The 20,156-nt window shown below is 43.2% G+C and overlaps 1 protein-coding gene across 6 annotated transcripts in view; it reads left to right on the plus strand.

Annotated features, from left to right (window-relative positions):
* The window catches only part of TNS3 (tensin 3), a 232,374-nt gene extending 224,246 nt beyond the window's left edge, over window positions 1-8,128 (plus strand). For all 6 annotated transcript variants that reach the window (XM_033053244.2, XM_033053252.2, XM_033053260.2 and 3 more), the window contains 4 exons: window positions 2,584-2,752; window positions 3,735-3,803; window positions 3,944-3,970; window positions 4,913-8,128. In XM_033053244.2, the coding sequence (XP_032909135.1) occupies window positions 2,584-2,752; window positions 3,735-3,803; window positions 3,944-3,970; window positions 4,913-5,057 (410 nt within the window). In that variant the 3' untranslated portion in view covers window positions 5,058-8,128. The remainder of the gene's footprint in view (window positions 1-2,583; window positions 2,753-3,734; window positions 3,804-3,943; window positions 3,971-4,912) is intronic.
* The last annotated feature ends 12,028 nt before the right edge of the window (window positions 8,129-20,156 follow it).

Here is a 20,156-nt window from a genome sequence, read left to right on the forward strand (position 1 = left end):
CGGCACAGCCTCGATGCCAGTGGGCTCGTGCTGTGCCAGCGCAACCCCGATGCTGCCGGCTTTCCCCCGCTACCTGGGCTGCACCGCCGGGCTTTCCCCCCAACACCTGGGCTGCTCTACCGCCCCCAGGCTTGCCTCGCGCTTGCGCTGCCTGGCCCTGCTCCGATGCCCCCAGGCTCTCCCCGTGCCGGCGCTGCCCCAATGCCACCGCCGGACGGGCTCTGCTCGGCTTGGGGCTGTTGCGGACTCGCTCTTCGGGTTGGCAAATTTTGCAACTTTGTACATTATATAAGGCACACCAGACTATAAAGCGCACTTCTGGGTTCGGGCCAACATTTTAGTCAAAAGGGTGCGCCTTGTAGTCGTGAAATTACTGTACTTGAAAAACCCAGTGAACCTTTCCACATTCTAAGTGCTGAAGCTGACTAGAAATCCTTTTCTTCGTAGACACTGACAATTGAAGAATAGCAACCATACAGATAAGAGTCTTTTCCCTAGAATACACATTACTTTATTATTCTTCCTGCTCAGCAACAAAATTTGCTGCCCAAATAAATTGCAGTTCTTAATTTCTCTTTACACTGATACAAAAAGCTTAACATTCTGAACACAGGTAATTCCCAGTCTAAAAGCAGCATTGTTAAGCTGTTGCTGATGATACAGATGTGCTCCAAAATGTCTCCTGTGACAAAGAAGAGCAGCAACATTGCAGGGCACTTGCATTGAACAAAAGGTCTTCCTTTTCTTCTAGCTTGGAGTATGGTTTCTCCAGGATTGCTGTTCTTGATACCTTGTCAGACCATGCATGATGTTCTTAAATGAGAAATCTTTCAGTGTTTCTCAGTACCTTTCTTCTCCTTTTGAAGCTGACGTGTTTTCGCTTTGCAACACTTTGGTAAAAGTTTTTGTTTATTATTTTCTGTACTACAGAAGCAAAGCAATCTACTGTATTGGGTAACTGCTGTTTGAACTATCACTTTGAGGGCAATCTAGATAAAATGCTTGGAAATTTCATTTAAAAACAAAATCTGAAAACAGTCTGTTGACAGTAATGCACTGTGTGGCAGAAGAGGAAGGGTCTCTGATGTGTGTGGCTGAAGAAAGGGAAGCTTCCTGTTCTGGGGAGAGACCCACAGGATAGTGAAGAGCTTTAGGTCTGTATCAACCATACACAGTAACGAGGGGAGAATAAGAAAACTCATGGTTTGGAAGGTTCACTACAATTTTGGTTTGCTACTCATCATCTTAAGTCTACCTGTGCATGAATTGTAATTGATTCAAGCAAAAGTTACTGAAACTTTCTCAGCAATACACAAATACATTTTTAAATTTAACACTTGCAAATCAGATAAATGAAATCTCAGGATCCAGTCTTTTACTGATGGACTCCAGAACTTTAAGTTACTGGGCTGATCATTATGCTGGAATCTAACTTAGGCATATGCAGATTTTAAGTGTATGATTACTTGGTTGTTTTGAAAGTGCTGGTGTCTAGCTCTATAATTTTATGTAGATAGTCATAGGGGAAATCTTAAAACAGATTACAGAATAACTGAATAAAAAGTGAAACCATTAGATTTAATTTAATCTTTGCTTTCATCGTAATGTTGGCAAGGCAGATGAAACTGCTAAATAAATGAAATGTAACCATGGTAATTCATATGTGTCAACTGATAGAGTTGTAAATTTTGTCCTGGATACCTACACAAGTGTTTTTACCAAACAAAATCTCTTGGTGTTAGTGTTTAGCTATGGATGTGCATAATCATTCTTGCTTGTTTTTAATTTGTAAACTTGACTTTATACTGCAGTCCCATAGTAACCATGTGAATAATTCTATTCATTCTGTATAATTGTTCATACTTGAGATGGCACTGTACTATGGAGTATTACACAGTGGAACAGTACTACTATATAATGCTATATAATCATAACACATAGTGCTCACTGCAGATTTGATACAAACCCATGTAAAAAAAGTAACTGTTCGGTAGCCTTAGAAACCTGTAAGCATCTATTTTACAGAGATATTTCAGTAGTTGCTAATATCTCTAGAAGAGGAATAGTACTTTTAGAAGTAAGTGCTTGCTGAAATAAAGAGAAGGGCTAAAAATATATGTCAGTAATTTTTATCAGTGTGGAAATTGTTTTACTTGCCCTGAAATCATTAAACATACAGAACACTATGGAATGAATGAGAAATGAGCTTTGAAATAACCCTCAGTTCTTTTTGGCATGAAAATATTCTTGTCTTGCCAATCAAGTGAATGGTTTCCTTTGAATATAGTTTAAATATTTGAAACTGTAGAACGTGTGAATGTATGCTGTAAATGTGTATTTTCTTACTGACTGATATATTTGAACTTAAAAGCAAGATTTCCCCATTCTTTCAGGAATGTCTTTGCTCTAGTACTACCTACAAGTGTACTCTCTCTGGTGCTGTCTTGTATTTATATAAATTTCTGTAGTGTATCTATGGGTAATAGATAAATATAGTCATTGGCTTTGATATAAAGGTATTGAAACCAAAGGGAGAGCAAAAGGCCTATGACCTCTCAAAATCTTTCCCCTCTTTCATTACAGCTTGTAATGTTTGGTACCTGAATTCAGTGGAGATGGAGTCCCTCACAGGCTACCAGGCAGTACAGAAAGCCTTGAGCCTGACGCTGATGCAAGATCCTTCTCCTATCTCAACTGTTGTCCATTTCAAGGTGTCTGCTCAGGGAATCACACTGACAGATAATCAAAGAAAGTAAGCAAAAGAAGGATGGGAAGAGAATATCTGGCCCTGTTCCCTTCAGGTGTTGGCCTCTATTGATTTGACGTTCCTAGTTACATTTTTCAATCTCTCTCTCAGGATACTAGGATTATAGGAATGATGATGACTGTGTAAGATGGCTGCAGTACAGAAAAATATATTTTTTAGACCATGGACTTTATTTCCACATGGCATATTTTACCTTTGGAAGGTCACTTTGTTGTGACATTTTTTATTGTTATTTCTCATAAAAAGGGAAAGAAATGGCTTTGCTAGCATTTGATATTGAACCTATTCAGTGAAGTAATTTATCTTCATGATGTCTTTCACCAGTATCACTGAACAGAGCTGACTTAAGCAGATGATGTGTATCTCCAGGATCTGAAACAGTGTTTTGGATAGCCTGTAAAAAACTGTGATAAAAAGTTAATTTATATTTACTTTGTTCTAAGTGCTAGTTAGGCTACCACAAACTCTTTAAATTAGAAAAAGTACAATCACAAAGGAAGAATAACAGCAATTCATTATAAGTTAAAAAAAATGAAGTGCCAGACTTCTTCATTCTGTAGGGTTTGCAATCATTTGCAGCAGATCACAGAATCTTTACCTTAATTGTAATGCCTAGGAGTTGAATATTTTGAAATTTAATATGATCAAATTCTTCACACATTCCACAAAGTTGTCTGTCCCACTAAAATAGTACCTAAATGACCAGTTTTTAGAAAAAATACATTTCATATTCCTAGCTCTTAGCTTGAGAATCAGTTTTCCTTAAGTTAAAAATCTTGATGTTAGCATTTTAAGTATGTACTTATTGGGTTGGTGCAGTTCAGGTAGCTTTCAAAGTCACTCAGAGATTGCAAAAAATATTGTCTGTATTAAATTAAGACTGTATATAATTTATTTTTCAGTTTATTGTTTGGAATTCTAAGCATCTTTACTGTTTCTGAAATTTATTTTATTGCTTCCTGTCCAGACTCTTTTTTCGGCGACATTATTCAGTCAACACTGTTCTTTTCTGTGCTTTGGATCCGCAGGACAGAAAGTAAGTATGACAAGCAGTATTTTTAATATGTTATTTGTATTGTTCTACCAAAAAAACCCCAACAAACAAACCAAAACTAACATAAGTTTCATTTTTATTTCTCCATTCTATGTTTTTTTACTGCTTTCTTAATGGACAAGGTGGATGAAAGATGGCCTTTCTGCAAAGTAAGTGGAGTCTGTTTTAACTGAATGTTTTAAGGATATCATGAAAGTGATCAGTTTCTTGGTGTTCTAAATTACTTTTGTCTGAGATGTGGAAGGGAAAGCAGCTCTTCAGAGACAAAAATCTCTCAACCCTTTGTGATTAGACATTGACTACTTCATCTACACCTCTGCAGTTATGTGATGGGTGGTGGTGGGAAGTCTGGGGCCATGGTTTATTTAGATTGCAGGTTTGTGATTTTAGTGTGGTTCCAGACATTGGAGATAGATGCCTCTCAGTTTTGTGTTCCACCTGTCCAGCAAGACTTAACACAAGATTTTCTCACTTAGACTGATGGCTTTAGAAAAAAATCCCTCTCCTCGTACATAGATGAAAACACTCCTAATACTGTTAGTGTGTGGCATAAATACATGATTACTTTTGGATTGCAAAGTGTTTTCTGTTGGAGGCAAACATTGTTGTCACCCTTCAATCAAAAGAAATAACTTAAACAGAGAGGCTCAGCACTTGTTTCTGGGAAGGAACATAAATATATGGTTTAAATCCTTTTTCCAATACTCTGTCCATCAAGGTGTGTGGCCCTCAAAATCATTTCTTTGGGCAATCCCTGACACACCACACCACCTACCCCCCAAACTAAGTAAGAGAACAGCAGTATTGAATCAGATTAAATGTATCTCCAGGGTCAGCAGCGTGTCTCTGACAGCAAACAGTACAGGATGCCATATGGACAGAGTAGAAGGAAGGGGACAGTCTCCTTCCCTGATTCTCTCCTGAGCTGGCTGGTCCATCTGGACTACTGTGTTTAACGTGTGGAGCCTTGTCCATCAGAACAGAGAAGTCTACTATGTGTGCTTGGTTTCTGCAGTATCTTTTCTGTTTTATGAAGTGAAGCAATGCCTATCTGTCAGTTCTCTGACATACTGTGATTCCTGCCCTTGCAGAGTGTTTGGGTTCATTGCCAGGAAGCAAGGCAGTGCCACAGACAACGTATGCCACCTCTTTGCAGAGCATGATCCAGAACAACCTGCCAGTGCCATTGTGAACTTTGTATCAAAGGTCATGATTGGATCCCAGAAGAAGATCTGATGCCTTTCCATCCTTGATTCAGAGCTCTTCGCTGACTTCACTGAAGGAAATCACTGTGAGAGGGCGAAAGGCTATTCAGCAGCAATGTCTGAATACTGTCATTCCCAATAAGGAAAGCAGAGGGTGATCTGTGTATTGTGTTTGTGAGAGCTCAGGCTTTTGTTTCAAGGTGCCTCACAAAGCATTATTTCTTCGTTTTTATATCGGAGGACAAAACAAAAGAAACTGGATGCCACCCAAAACCACGTAGCCTTTACCTGAATGAAGCATAAATGAAGAACTTTTCTCCTGATGGGTTTCTAATATATCTTCATATGCTGTTTCTCACAATTTATTGGAGTAGAAATACTTACTAGATTGTGCTACTTTTTTGTTCAGGAAGTGTTTTGTAAAACCTCCACAAAGACACTTGCCATGGTTGCATCAATGGTAGTTACAAGCCTTGCTAACATTCTTTTAGGAGAATACTCATCTGAGGAAAAGTATTTGCTCTTCCCTGTGTCTTTGTGATCAGTGATTGAGAACTGAATGGAGAAAAGGGAGGATGTATGTGAAGAGAAGGTTTGTGAAAGTTGTTTTCTGGTAAGAAAGGAGTGGCTGTATTTAGTGTTAAGAAAGCTGAGCTGTCTTAGTTTGAAAATTTTTCAATAGAGCAGAAGTGGCAGAACAAAAAAAAGTGTGAAAATCTGCTATAATTAGGGGAGCTTTGTAAATTTGTTTTTAATACAGAGAACCAAGCAGGAAAGATTAAGCATTTTAGTAATTACAGGATAAAAATGAGGGAAAAACAAAGAGGAAGATTGTATAATTTATGCATTTTTACTTGTGACAAATTATTTATAGTGGATCTCAGATCTTGGTATGTCAGAGATAATTCTTAATCTAGACTATTTTGTGTAAGTCAATGTGTGTGTAGCCTGTGCCTTGCTAGAGACAATAATCTGGTATTTTGTCTTTTGTCTTACAATGACAAGACACTTCCCATTTTCTCTCTCTGCAATACTGTTTCAATCCTCTACATAATATGTAATTATATTTATGGAGTATTTTACCCCATTATTTTGCTGATGTTCTGAGGATTTTTTTACCCTTTTTTTTAATCTGTAGGAGCTATATTTGATTTTTTTCATGCCTTGAGTTAGGGAATCTGAAAGTGAATGGAATTTATTTTGTTACTTTGTCCCATTTCATGAGAGCATTTATGTCATGATTTCTACATCATATGAACACTTGTACATATCTCTTTATCTTTCTTTACACATTTGATATTTGAAATGCATAAAAAAATGCTGTTTATCTTTACAGAAAATTGATGCAGTAGGTTACAGTGCAAGCCTGCACAAAGAGAGTAAGCCACTGAGATCTCCTGTGTAGTTCCCATTCACCCAAAAAGAGCAATACTAGACCCCTGTATGAGAATTATGGTTATAATGCAACTTTAGTGTGGCAAGTACTGAAAAACTTAATTGCTTCTGTTTCTTTAATGTGGGCTGTCAACATTATATTAATAACCTGAGGAATAAAATAGCATTCTGTATTTTGCATGTTGATACATGAGCCACTTTATCCACTTGCAGATTTTAATGCTTTTATCCACTAATTTGAACTACATTTGTCCTGTATAAAATATGGGGTTTTTTAACAGTTCTCTTTGTATTTCCTGAAGTATTAGGACCATGTCAAACCTTATTCAATGACCGTAGCTGAAGTGTTAACAAATTGTTTGTGTAACTACCAATTTTGTGTAAATAACTTTATGCTTTTTATAAGGAAGGTGGTGAGGAAGGGAGAGAGAAGAAATATGTGAAGTTTAATGTATTTGGACTAGAAAGTGGTTTATTAGTAGCAGTGGGCATTGGATATCTGTAGAAGGGTGAAGCAGTCCAAGGTGCAGAATTCAATAGCTACCATTGAAGCAACAAAGGCAAGTACGTCTGATTAGTAACATATAATTCTGTTATTTTGGCATAGAGGTATAATGCTTAAACAGTGTTTATGTACCATCCAAAAAAAAGAATGCAGTTCTTAATTTTAGGAGCTTTACTCCTTTTATAAAATGTGAGAAGTTTTCTTTTAAGATTCTTTTGGTGTACAAAGATTCCAGTTGCCTAGTCTCATCACCCTGTTGGAGCCCAGAAAATTTCTTCAGCTGATATCTCAAGCAGATTTAAGTCTCAATTAGGTTTTAATCTGATATGTTATAAGAATTGAAATGTGGAGGATTTTTTTACTATATTTTTTTCACTTCTGTAGATAATAAATTTTAGTGTGTCTTCTTAGACACTAAGTGTTGGCCTTTGGGCTGAAAATAAAATGTCTTTTTTTTCCCATGTATTGTCATTTCCATTCAGGACCTTATTTTTTATTCCTTGTACTTTCTCAAGGTCTGCTGAATTTAAAAGCATGAGGGATTGCATGCTGACAGTCCTGGTGGTATTTTCTGGGAGTTCAGCTCTACTTATTAAATGGGAAAAAAGAAGTTACCCTGTTTCTAAGGGAGATTTTCTATTTTGCATTCCTTTGGATGGTATGTTGCCACGTGCATTTGCTTTCTAATAAATTAAAAAATGCACAAAGCAAGATTGTTCAGTATGTACCATTATGTAGTCTGTGTAGAAAAATATTCATGGAACTTATATGTTCATAGAAAATACAAGACTAATTTTTATATAGCACTTTCTTTCAAGATTTTTGGTAGATGTGTATATGCAATTTCATAACTAATGGCAGCCAGTTGACACATATATTTAGCCAGACTCCTGTTAATGTGGTTAGTAAATATACTATTATAATCATGCAGTGTTAAACTACAAAAATGCTAAAAACCACATTTTTAATTAAATGGTTTCACTGTATCCAACAGTATCATTAAATATTTAATGGTTCTTTCTTGGTTTTTGCTACTAGTGAAAAATTTCACTTTTTTCTTGAAATTGTAAAGAAGCATCTAAAGGTCTTCAGTATATAAATGAATTTTCTATAAATTCTTTGTATAGTCATTTTCTCTGCTCTTCAGATACCGCCTCTTTCAGATTATAATAAAATTACAAACGTGAAATTTCACCACACGATGTCACAGAGTAGTTGTTTTGATTGAAAGTTACCTTCTGGCATTCAAAATGAGCTAATAAACAAAACCTTCTTCATGAATTAAGAATAATTTGGGTGCTGGGGTTTTATTGTAAGAAATGTTTGAGATTTCTTTCAAGGACTTCACATGAGCCTGTGTTAGTGGTTCAAGTCAGTTAAGGCATATGCTTTTCCTAGTTAATTTGTGGCTGTAATGGTATAAAAGTATCTATTGCCTGCATTGCATATTTCAGTCTAAGAAGGGAGAATATGATATCCTTTGAGGAATTGTAACCTTTTAACTGTGCCTCCACAGTGCTTACACTGGAAAACCTTCCAGAGAGGGGTGAGAAATTTAGTCCCTGGCTGAAACAGGTACAAAGTCAGTGCATCAGACACACAGTGAAGGTTGAGTTATATACATGCTTTATCAGGATTATTTCTGAGCTTGATAAACTGTGGTATGTCATGCTTATACCTTTTCTGTGAGGCGTACACTGGCAGGAATTTTTCATTCAGTGGACTTGACTGTCATTTATCACTGCAGGCCATTGTGAGGTTTATGCATGGTTGTAAAGTGACAGTTATTCATTAAAAGTGTTGGTCTTTTATTAGAATGAAGTATAATGTGGAGCAGATGACAAGGATGCAATAGTAAAATGGATCATCTATTTCAGGAGTCCAGCCAGTCTCTCCTGTTAAACTCTTGTCCTTGAACCTGGATGCCATTGTGTATGTGTGCTGCTGTAAGGTGCATTTTAAGGCTGCTCTGGAGTCTCTCTTACTCTGGTGGAAGAAAATCTGCTTTCAGGATTCATCCTAGATGTATTCACAACTAGTTTATATTCTTATGCCAGTGCTCTCTTAATGTGAGTACAGTAATTTCATGATTATAAACCACACCATTTTGACTGAAGTTATGGTCCGTACCCGGAAGTACGGCTTGTACTCAGGAGCGGCTTATATATGAACGATGTTCAGAAATTTTCCAACCCGGAAGTGAGAAACCTGCACCAGCCCCGAGCTGAGCTGGAGCCCGCGCGGCCCCGGCGGCAGAGCAGCGTCGCCGATCCGAGCCCGTGATAGTTCTCTGTATTTTTTCGGTGTTTTCAGGCTTCTGCAGCTGCGTGGCTACCCACCCACCCACCTACCCAGCCACCCGCGTGGCTCCTCACCCACCCGCCTGGCTGCCTGGCCTCCCCGCCTGCGTGGCTCCCTTCCTGCCCGTGCAGCTGCCCGGCTCCCCGCCTGCCCGCGTAGCTGCACGGCTCCTCACCTCCCCGCACAGCTGCCCGGCTCCCCACCCACCCGCGTGGCTGCCCGGCTCTCCGGCCACCCAGCTCCCCACCCGTCCACCTCCCTGCCTGCCCACATGGCCGCCCAGCTGCCTGCCCGCCCACGAGGCTGTGCGGCAGCCCAGCTGGGTGGCTATTTAAAGGCAATGTGGATTCATTGGAAATGCTTGTAAAATGACCACACTATTGTTTGTGTCTTTTTCCGCTTGTTAATAAAACTTGCAGGGTATGCTGCCGCAGCTATTGTCTGTATCTTTTTTTGCTTGTTTCCAAGGTCAGCACCTGCCAGTAAACCCCGCAATCCCACAGTTCTGTTACTAATTGGCAACTTTGTGAAAGTTTGCTGCGAACAAAAGTGCAGCTTATATATTGATGAAGATCTAAACATTGCTGACACCCGGACATGCAGCTTATAATCAGGTGCGGCTTATAATCGTGAAATTACTGTAACTTAATATATTTATGTAAGATATTTATAGCAGGAGATCTACTCCCCCTTGTGTCCCTCAGTCCTCTTTTGGCAAGACTAAACAAGTCAGCACTTGGCCTTTAGGTGTTTTTGTGTTTGAAAGGCTGTTTTTTGTCAGTTATGTAATTTATTTGGAGAGATCTTTAAGTATACAGCCAGACTCTTCATAAAAGGGGCAGGAGCTACTGCCTTGTAATTTTTTAAATGTTTGTGTTAGAAAACTCTTGGAACAAGAAAACTTGGCCCAGCAGGCAGAGTAAATCCCTCATCTGCTTCTGCTGTTGATACCTAGAATAAAGGTTACAGTAGTGTAAACTGTACCAGGTGGTGTGGACAGAGGAAATGACAAGGGAAAATAGCCGAAGAATTTTTTAAAAACCAAAGCCAGAAACAGGAAGCTTGCTGGAGACTTAGCACATCTGGCAAACTACGAAGAGGGCAAAGGGGAGTTTTTTAGAGAATTAAAGGATCTTGCTGAAAAAACTGAGAAGGATTTGCATTACATGTCACTACAAGGGATATCAGACCTTTGACCCTTCCTTTGAAAACATTTAGTGTCTCACTACATACAAATGTTTGGACCAGTTTTAATGTTTTATTATTTGCAGAATCACAGGGTGGTTGAGGGTGGAAGGAACCTAAGGAGATCATCCAGTCCAACTCCTTTGTTTAAAGAGGGGCATCTAGAGCCATTTGTCCAAACACCTTGAATTCACCAGGGGTAGAATCTCCACAATCTACCTGGTCAATTAGTGGTAGTTCTTAGTCACCCTCACAGTGTTTCTTGATATTCAGAGATAACCTCCTGAGTTTTAGTCCGTGCAAATCATCTCTTATCCTGTTATAGGGCACCAATGGAAAGAGCCTGGCACTCTCACTATATTTATACACATTGATGAGCTCCCCTGAGCCTTCTTTGCCAGGCTGCACAGCTTCCACAGCCTCAGGTTTTTGTCATTGACAAACTGATTGAGGATACACTCTGCCTGATCATCCATCCAGGTCATCGAGTAACATGTTATAAAGGGCCTGACCCAGTATGGACCCCTGGGGTAGACCACTAGTTACTGGCCTCAGCTAGACCTCGCACTGCTCAGCAGCACTGCCAGTACCCAGCTGTGCAGGCAGTTTTCATCCACTTTACTGTCTGCCATGTAGCTACATCAACAGCTTGTCTGTGAGAGTGTTACCCAATACAGTGTCAAAGACCATACTGAAGTCCAGGAAAACAATATCTACTGGTTTCCCTTGAGCCAAGCCAGTCATTTCATCACAAGTTTATCAGCCGTGACTTCCCCTTAATGAAGCCACACTGACTTCCATGGAGGTGGTCAGAGGACTGGAGCACCTCCCCTATGAAGACAGGCTGAGTGAGTTTGGATGGTTTAGCCTAATAAAGTGAAGGCTCCAAGGAGACCACAACCGTCCAGTACTTAAAGAAGGCCTAAAGCAAAGATGAGGAGGACTCTATCAGGCAGTGTAGTGATCAGATGATAGCAGAGTAATGGTTTTAAACAGAGGGAGGGAAAGTTTAGAAGAGGGAATTCTTTGAGTCAAAAAGTGGTGAGGCACTTGAAGAGGTTGTCCAGAGGAGCTGTGGATGTTCCATCATCCCTGGAAGTGTTCAAGGCCAGGTTGGATTGGGCTTCAAGCAACCTCATCTAGTGGTAGGTCTTCCTGCCCTTGTAAAGATCTTTAAGATCCTTTCCAACTCAAAACCATTCTATGATCTATGATTTTGTGACCCACAAACAGGTGGTGCTTTGTGTTGTGAAGGTTTCTTCTCTAGATACACAATTTTGGCAGTGTATTATGGTAGATGTTCTGGGTTGCAACTAACACTAGTGCCTTTACAGTAAGATAAGCAGTGTTTACAAATGGATTCACCTCAAATTTCTGCATGACCTTTTAAAAAAACTTGTTGTAGCCCTATACCCTGATGCTTTAAGGGTATGTCTCTTTAACCCCGTAACCCCTGTAAAACCTATGGACTGACCCTCTGCAAAGGGATTGGCAAGAAGCCAAGATTCCCCTCCCCTTTCCTGACCCTTGAAAAACCCCGAGCCCCATTAACTCGCTCTCTTTTCTCCTGCTCTGCCCTCATGGAAGCCAAGAGTTAAACTGAATATTATCCCTGGGATAAAGAGCCTCTAATATCTCATCTGTTCTACATGATAGCACCCCAGGCCAGCTCTGCAGAGTATTTGAGGAGCGGGGCAAGGCCAGGGTGTTGTATCAAAAACTAAGTCTTTAAAATTATTAAAATACATTTTCATAATTGTAAAAGTATTCTAATGTCTTTAGTAGAATTATTTGAAGAGTTGTTTACAAAGCAAAACTAGCTTTTTATGTAACAGAGACTTATTTTCTGTTACATACTGTTCTCAAATTTTGTTTTAAATATCTGCAACTATTCATATCCAGTCTAATTAAATTGACTTTCGGATTTTTTTTCTGCTGCCGCTTGTATTTTATGCAAGTCATGATTTGTTTGTAAAGCAGATGGTAGGTGTGAAAGAAAATACAGGAAAATGAACCTGGATGAAATGCTCTATAGATGGGGAATCAAAATGTGGGATGGAATTGGCCCAGGAGACCTGCCTGCTTATGTTTACTGCAGTAGAATAATCCAGCTTTAAAAATAAACAGAATTATGTTAATTGAAGTACTGGTTTCAAGCCTTTCTGTTTGCAAGCTAATGTGAAACTCCCACTGCAGCACATGGTAATTGTTCATACCTAGGATATATGAGTGATGAGAGGAGGCCCTCAAATTTCTGCAGGAAGCTTCACAGCACACAGATTTCTCCCTGCATATGAAAATAGTTAAAATGCATTTGTATAACTTAGTTCTATAGCAAACTTGGAGTCATTTTCCCATGTATGTTTTGCTCCAACTGACAAAAAGACAACAACCCTTGAAAGTAACTGCTAGATGAAATAATTTTCCTTGTTGGAGCACTTAAACAACTTTTGACCACTTCAGTTCTCTTTCCATAACAAGTACCAGCTATTAGAAATAGCACTTTGAGGTCTGTTAAGGATTTTTATGAGGAAATGTGGCTTTACATGTGTTAGTATGTTTTGTCACAAGGCAGTTAAGAAGAAAATCCCTAAATATGGTATTGATCATGTAGTGGCATAACTACAGTGTATGGTATATACATGTGCTGAAATCTGTATGTGAATTTGTTCCTGCCAAATATATATTTGATCTCATACCAATTGTAGAACATGGACATTAGATATTTTTTCTGTATAACTTCTCATATCCATACCTGTTTCTCAGCAAAAATGGAGTAAACATGGTTTGGATCTCTTCAGTGGTAATACTTAGTCACCTTTCACTATAATTTAGGACTTCTGTGCCTCATTTTGTTAGAATAACATGTTGAATAGCCCAGAATTTTGCATGCTCCTCTGATAAATTTTTACCTCTGATGAATTTGTTAGGTGTAGAATACTTTCATGCCTGAACCTTAGTCCAGTTCATTGAGTGATGTGCAGTCTGAGTATAAATTTTCCTGTCAGACAAAGTATTGGTTTTGCATGGCCTGGTTTTTGGTAGCAGTGGGGGGCCACAGAGGTGGTTTCTATGAGAGGCTGCTGGAAGCTTCCACCATGTCCAGCAGAGCCAATCCCTGATGGCTCTGAAGATGGACATGCTGCTGGCCAAAGCTGAGCCAGTTAGAGAGGCTGGTAATGCCTCTGTGATAACATATTTAAAAAGAAAATTTGAAAAAGTAGGGGCACAGTTTTTTTTAGCCAGATGGTGCCTATATAACTTAGATCAAAGTTACAAATTGCTTATATAGCTTGAGTTATAAGATATCAATATAACCTACTATCAATAAAACCTAAACAATGACTTTTTATATATCTGTATAACCTGATACCTATATAATCTGAATCATAACTTTTATATCTATATAACCTGATATACATAACTTTTAATACAATATAATGGCTAGTATATGGTTAAGTAGTAGCTTAATGATGAATGGACAAAAAGGAGGAAAAAGCTCTCTAGGTGGATAGCTTTAGAGATAGATAAGTATAGTGCTAATGAAAAATTGGCAAGTGCAAACCCAATTAGCCACAAAACAAAGAATTTGGGCTGGTTAAGACCAAACAGACCAAGGAACACAGAAAATTTGGAGCACTGCATGCTCCAAAGACAAAGTTGAAAAGTTCAGAAGATGATCTTGGAAGCCTTCATCAAAGTCCCCCGATGAGCCCCAAACTGGGGAGATGCAGGCACAGTGCAAAAGAGCTATCCAATAACCATGAGATCATGCTATGCAAATTAGTACTGGTGCATATATGATGATGCTGTAGTGACAGTAGATTAATATACACCACAGCACTTGACAAAGATGGGTGATAGGCAGAGATATCCCCCTCAGAACAGCACTGCAATAAACAAATACCTGCTCTATAGACATTGGTCTATGGGGATTTATTTCCAGCCTATCTCTTGGGCATCACAGAGAAGAGGAGGAGGTGAGAACATGTGAGGGAAACAACGTGGAGACACCAAGGTCAGTGCAGAAGGAGGGGCGGGAGGTGCTCCAGGTGCCAGAGCTGAGATTCCTCTGCAGCTGTGGTGATGACCATGGTGAAGCAGCTGTGCCTCTGCAGCCCATGGGGATCCATGGGGGATGCAGAGATCCACCCACAGCCCATGGGATCCATGGGGGATGCAGAGATCCACCCACAGCCCATGGGATCCATGGGGGATGGACAGATCCACCCACAGCCCATGGGGATCCACGGAGGATGCAGAGATCCATCCTTAGCCCATGGGGATACATGGGGGATGCAGAGATCCACCTACAGCCCATGGGGATCCATGGAGAATGCAGAGATCCACTCATAGGCCATTGGAGAGGTGCTCACACAGGAGCAGGTGGATGCCTGGAGGAAGCTGTGATCCAGTGGTAGACCCAACGGAGAGGGAGGAGGCCCCTGCTTCCAGGCTGGAGCAGCCTGTCCTTGGAGGACTGTGCCCCATGGAAGAGTGACCACACTGCAGCAGTTTTGGGGGAACTGCTGCTCATGAGAGTGGAACCACACTGGAGAAACTCACAGAGAACTGTCTCCCATTGGAGGGACCCCACAGTCTCACAGGGGAAGGACTCCTCTCCCTGAGCGTTAGAAGATCTGGGGTGATAAACCCCATGCCTTTTCTTCCTGCACTGTCAGTGGGAAAGAGTGGAGGGGCTGGTGGGGGCAAAAGGTGGTTTTAAGGGCTTATTTTACTTCTCATTATCCTCTTCTGATTTGGTTAATAATAAATTCACTTTGCAACTTTAAGTTGAGGTTGTTGTACCCTTGAAGTGTTTTCTCCTGGTCCTTGTCTCAACTCATGAACCCTTCATTAATTTTTTTCTTCTCCTCTGCCCAACTGTGGCCGGGGAGGGTGAGTGAGTAGCTTATGTTGGTGCCTGTTGTTTGGCCAGGGTCAAACCACAACACAATGGCTTTTTTAAAGTACAGTAATTTCACGAATACAAGCCGCAGCAATTTGACAAAAATTTTGGTGGAAACCCGGAAGTGCGGCTAATAGTCGGGGGCGGCTAATATGTGAATAATTTTCTGACATTTACAACCCCAGACGTGCCAGCCAGAGTGCCGAGCCAAGCACCTACCAGTAAAAGCCGGCATTTCACGATTGTTACAAAGTGTTACTGTGTTGCCCTGGCTCGCTGCAGGCAGCACGGGGGGCAGGGAGAGAGGCGGGAGAGCTCTTTTCTTCCCTCCTCTACCGCAGCCCAGGGGAGGAGGAAGGGGGCGCCGCCATTGCCACTGTTCGGGGAGGACGGGGGGTGGGGGGGCGGGGGGCGCCGTCATTGCCGCGGCCCGGGGAGCCAACGGGAGCCCTGCACAGCCATTGCCGTGGCCCGGGGAGGGGGAAAAAGTGCGCGCCGCCATTGCCGCAGCCCGGGGAGGACGGGGGGGGCACGCCGCCGTTGCCGCAGCCTGGGGAGCCGACGGGGGCCCTGTGCCGCCATTGCCGCGGCTCCAGGAGCCGACGGGAGCCCTGCGCAGCCATTGCCGCAGCCCAGGGAGGGGGGGGGATGTGCTCGCCGCCATTGCCGAGTCTCGGGGAGCCGACGGAAGCCCCGCACAGCCATTGCCGCGGCCCGGGGAGGAGGCGGGGTGCTTTGTCCGCGCCCGCCGCCGGCGCCACGGGCGCGGGAAAGCTCCGTCCCCACCCGCCGCCGCTGCCGTAGGAGTGGGAGAAGCTCCATCCCTGCCTGCCACCGCGGGGCAGCGCCGACCCGGGGTGACCGAGCCCAGTGGCAGCGGCGGCCGGCCCCGAGCGGCAGCAGCGGGCTGGACCGCCTGGCCCCGTCAGCGGCCCCTAGCGGACCGAGCCTGCACGGCCTTAGCTCAGCCAGTAAACCCTGCCCTCCCGCGGTTCTGTTACTAATTGCACGCGGGTCCTCGCTGCGAACGACAGAGCGGCTTATATTCGGGTGCGGCTTATCTATGGACAAAAGCCGAAATATTTGCCAACACCCAGAGATGCGGCTTATACTCAGTGCGGCTTATATTCGTGAATTTACTGTACTGTGTTCACAGTTAAGCTATCTAAGTGTGTATTTACTTTCAGACTCAGGCAAGATGTGGCTGAGATGTAATAGATAAGATTTTTTAAAACTATTGGAAAGATTAAAAAAATCCCTCATGAGTTTGAAATCATAGAATCACTGTAAAAGAGAAGCAATGTAAAATGTCTCACAAGACGATTTGGATTTTTGTTTAGGGGAGGTGATTAATCATTTATAAAATTGTAGATGCTTGCATGTAAAAATCCAGCCTCAGGTTTTTGTGTCTGAACTAGACAAGTAGTTGTTGGTAAATGCCTGTAAATATTAATACTGTGGTAAGTTTTTGAATTGTGCTTTCTGAGGTGGGTAAAGTTGTAGGGGTGTATATAAAAAAAATAATGACTTTGACCTATTCCTCCTATACTCCTATTTGGAATAGCTGAGGTTGACTTAGCATCTCTGAACCTGTCCGTATCTCTGATTGTGTTCGTTTGGGACATTCCAGAGCTTTTTTTTTTGCAGTCTTCGTCCTTAAACTTGTGTGCTCTTAAAACCATGTAGAATCTTGTTCACTGTCCACAAGGTCCTTTTGGCTGTACTGAGAAAGGAAGAGCAACATACCTGGAGAGGAAGGTGGCAGTATGGTGTGCTATGAAAAAAACATAGAAACCTGAGCCTTGGAAAGAAAGGAGGCTGCAGAACTAGGTCTAGGGTTTTTGAAAAGTAGAATATTCTGAACAGGGAGAATAAGTGGGAATTTAAAGGGTTTTTCTTTTCTTAATATTTATTTCTACTCTAGTTAAAGCATAGGTGGTTGAGACTTTCATTTGCCTTATATTTAGGTTTACAGAAGGGCAGTAATATAGGAAAAAAATGAAAAGTGAAAGATCTAGACAAAAACAGGTCATTAAGGCAAATGTAAAATCCTTTCCCTGATAACAAAAAAATGACCTTGAGAAATGAAAAATTGCAAAGAATACTGAAGAAATCAGGAAAGATGTCCCAGAGGTTGCTTGTGATTTTGGGGATTCTTGGGTGCTAGACCTCCAGAAGTTCTTCAGGATTAGAAATATGCTTATTTTTAAAACTTACAACTCAGCCTTCTCATGTAATTAGCCATCTCTGAGACCTTTATGAGAATACAAGGCTAAGTGCAGTGAAAAAAAAACTACAGTAGTTTCACGAATACAAGCCGCACGGATTATAAGCCGCACCCCCGGTGCCTCGACAATGTTGCTGTCTTTGTCAATAGATAAGCCACACCCCGAATATTAGCCGCACTTTCGTTCGTAGCGAGAATCCGTGCGCAGCTTTCACAAATTGGCCAATTAGTAACAGGATCGCGGCATAGCGGGCTTTACTGGCTCGGGGCGGGGCCAGGCAGGCTCGGCCCGCTCATGGTTGGCGACGGGGCCGGGTGGCCCAGCTCAGCGCCACGGCTCGGCGGGGCTGGCCGGGTGGTACTGCCGCCGCCACCGGGCTCGCTGGCCCCCCTCTCCCGTCAGCACCGCCCCGCTGCCGCGTACCCTAGCCCCGCCGGCGGGCTCGCCGGCCGCGGCGCGCCGCATTCCCTAGACCCGCCGGCGGGCTCGCCGGCCGCGGCGCGCCGCGTTCCCTAGCCCCGCCGGCGGGCTCGCCGGCCGCGGCGCGCCGCGTTCCCTAGCCCCGCCGCCGGGCTCGCCGGCCGCGGCGCGCCGCGTTCCCTAGCCCCGCCGCCGGGCTCGCCGGCCGCGGCGCGCCGCGTTCCCTAGCCCCGCCGGCGGGCTCGCCGGCCGCCCCCTCCCGTCTGCACCACCACCGCGTTTCCTCGCCCTGGCCGGCACTGCAGGCCCCCGCACCGCCGGGCTCTCCCACACTGCTGGCCCCGATTCTGCTGGGCTTCCCCCGCTGCCAGGCAGCCCCACCTGTCGGCCTTCCTGCTTCTGCCATGCTCCCCTGCACTGCTAGCCCCAGTTCTCCCAGGCTCCCCCGCCCTGCTGGCTCAGGCTCTGCCGCCCTCCCTGCCCCGCCCTGCTGGCTCAGGCTCTGCCGCCCGCCCCCCACACTGCTGGCCCCGCCTCTGCCAGGCTTTCCCACCTCTACCGGGGCCGGCCGGGCTCCAGCTTGGCTTGGGGCTGCCGCGGGCTCTCACTTCCGTGTTGGCAGCTTTTAGAATTTTGTTAATGTATTAGCCGCCCCGGAATATTGGCCGCACTTCCGGGTTTCCACCAAAATTTTGGTCAAATTGGTGCGGCTTGTATTCGTGAAATTACTGTAAATAGAAATGCTGATTTTCTTTTTTACCTTTTTGTCTACTGATCTGGTCTCTTGCCAGCTGATGAAATGATGTAGACACAAAGCTATAGTGATGCAGCACACAGTAGCACAGTCCTATGGAGAGTTTTCTGAGCAGCTCTCTGGAAGCTGTGACTCTGTTTTTCTGCTTCTTGGCTTGTACCTGTTTGCTATGGACAGAAGGAATGCACATGGGGAAGGCAGAGTTTGTCTGAATGGAGGTTGTTCTCTCCAGCTGACCTTGGACCTGTTGACTGGCATTGGCAATGCAAGCAATGACAATCCCACACAACCACTCTCTCACTGTCCTGCAGCGGGATGGGGGAGAGATCTGGAAGAGTGAAAGTGGGAAAAGTAATGGGTTGAATTGATAAAGACAGGTTAGTATGTAAAGCAATAGCTGCATGAACAAGCAAAGATAAACAAGGAATTCATTCAGTATTTCACATGGTAAGGCTGTTCTTCAGACAAGTTGTGCAGCTGTGGGATGAGTGGGTTCATAGTGTGCTGGGTGAAGGGCAGAGCTCAAGGGTTGCAGTGAACAGGGCCACATCTGGCTGGTGACTGACTGGTCACCAGCAGTGTTCCTCAAGGATCAGTCCTGGGGCAGTTCTGTTCAATGTATTTCTCGGGGATCTGGATGCAGATTTGAATGCACCATTGACAAGTTTGTTGATGATTCCAAACTGGGAGGTGCTCCTGGTGCTTCTGGGGGACAAGAGGCCTTGCAGAGGGATCTGGGTACCTTGGACCATTGGACAGTAATAAAAAGGATTAAATTTAACAAGCCAAATTACACCTAGAATGGAGTAGCACTTGAAACAAGTCTAAATTGAGTGAAGAGTAGCTGGGGAGCTGCCTTGCAGGAAGGGGGCTAGGATTGCTGGTTGGCAGCAGGCTCAATATCAGGCAGCAGTGTGAGCCTGGGCAGCCCAGAAGGCAAAACATGTCCTGGCATGCATCAAACACAGCCAGTCCAAAGAGGTGATTATTTGTGACAGCTACAGCTGGTCTGTAGCTGCACAGATAAAATTGGCCATAACAGACTCCAGCTCTACCAGATTAGTTTGTAAGAAAATAGAAGTGAACAAGTCCCTGGGTAAGACAGTGATAGGCTAGATTTGAGTTCCAACCAGGGACCTCAGCCAATTCTATTCAATCCTGAATGCAGGCATATCATTGGCCAGTGAGCTGGGTGGTGTTAAGACCTTGATCAATCAGGTGTTAAAGTGTAGGAATTTCGAACCCTCTGTAAAAGAGGGAGTACATCAATAAATCTGGGCTGTTGTCACATGAACTCGATGTGTTCAGTTGTGTGCCTGTCTCCAAAACTGCCACATTATTCTACTGCATTCATTGTTGGCACGGCCTCACAATTGGCTATTGTGTGAGACCCGCTGTGTAAAAAGGAAGTGATGGTTCTTGAAATAATCAGG

Source organism: Catharus ustulatus, chromosome 1 (assembly GCF_009819885.2).
Source record: "Catharus ustulatus isolate bCatUst1 chromosome 1, bCatUst1.pri.v2, whole genome shotgun sequence".
NCBI classification, from domain to species: Eukaryota; Metazoa; Chordata; class Aves; order Passeriformes; family Turdidae; genus Catharus; species Catharus ustulatus.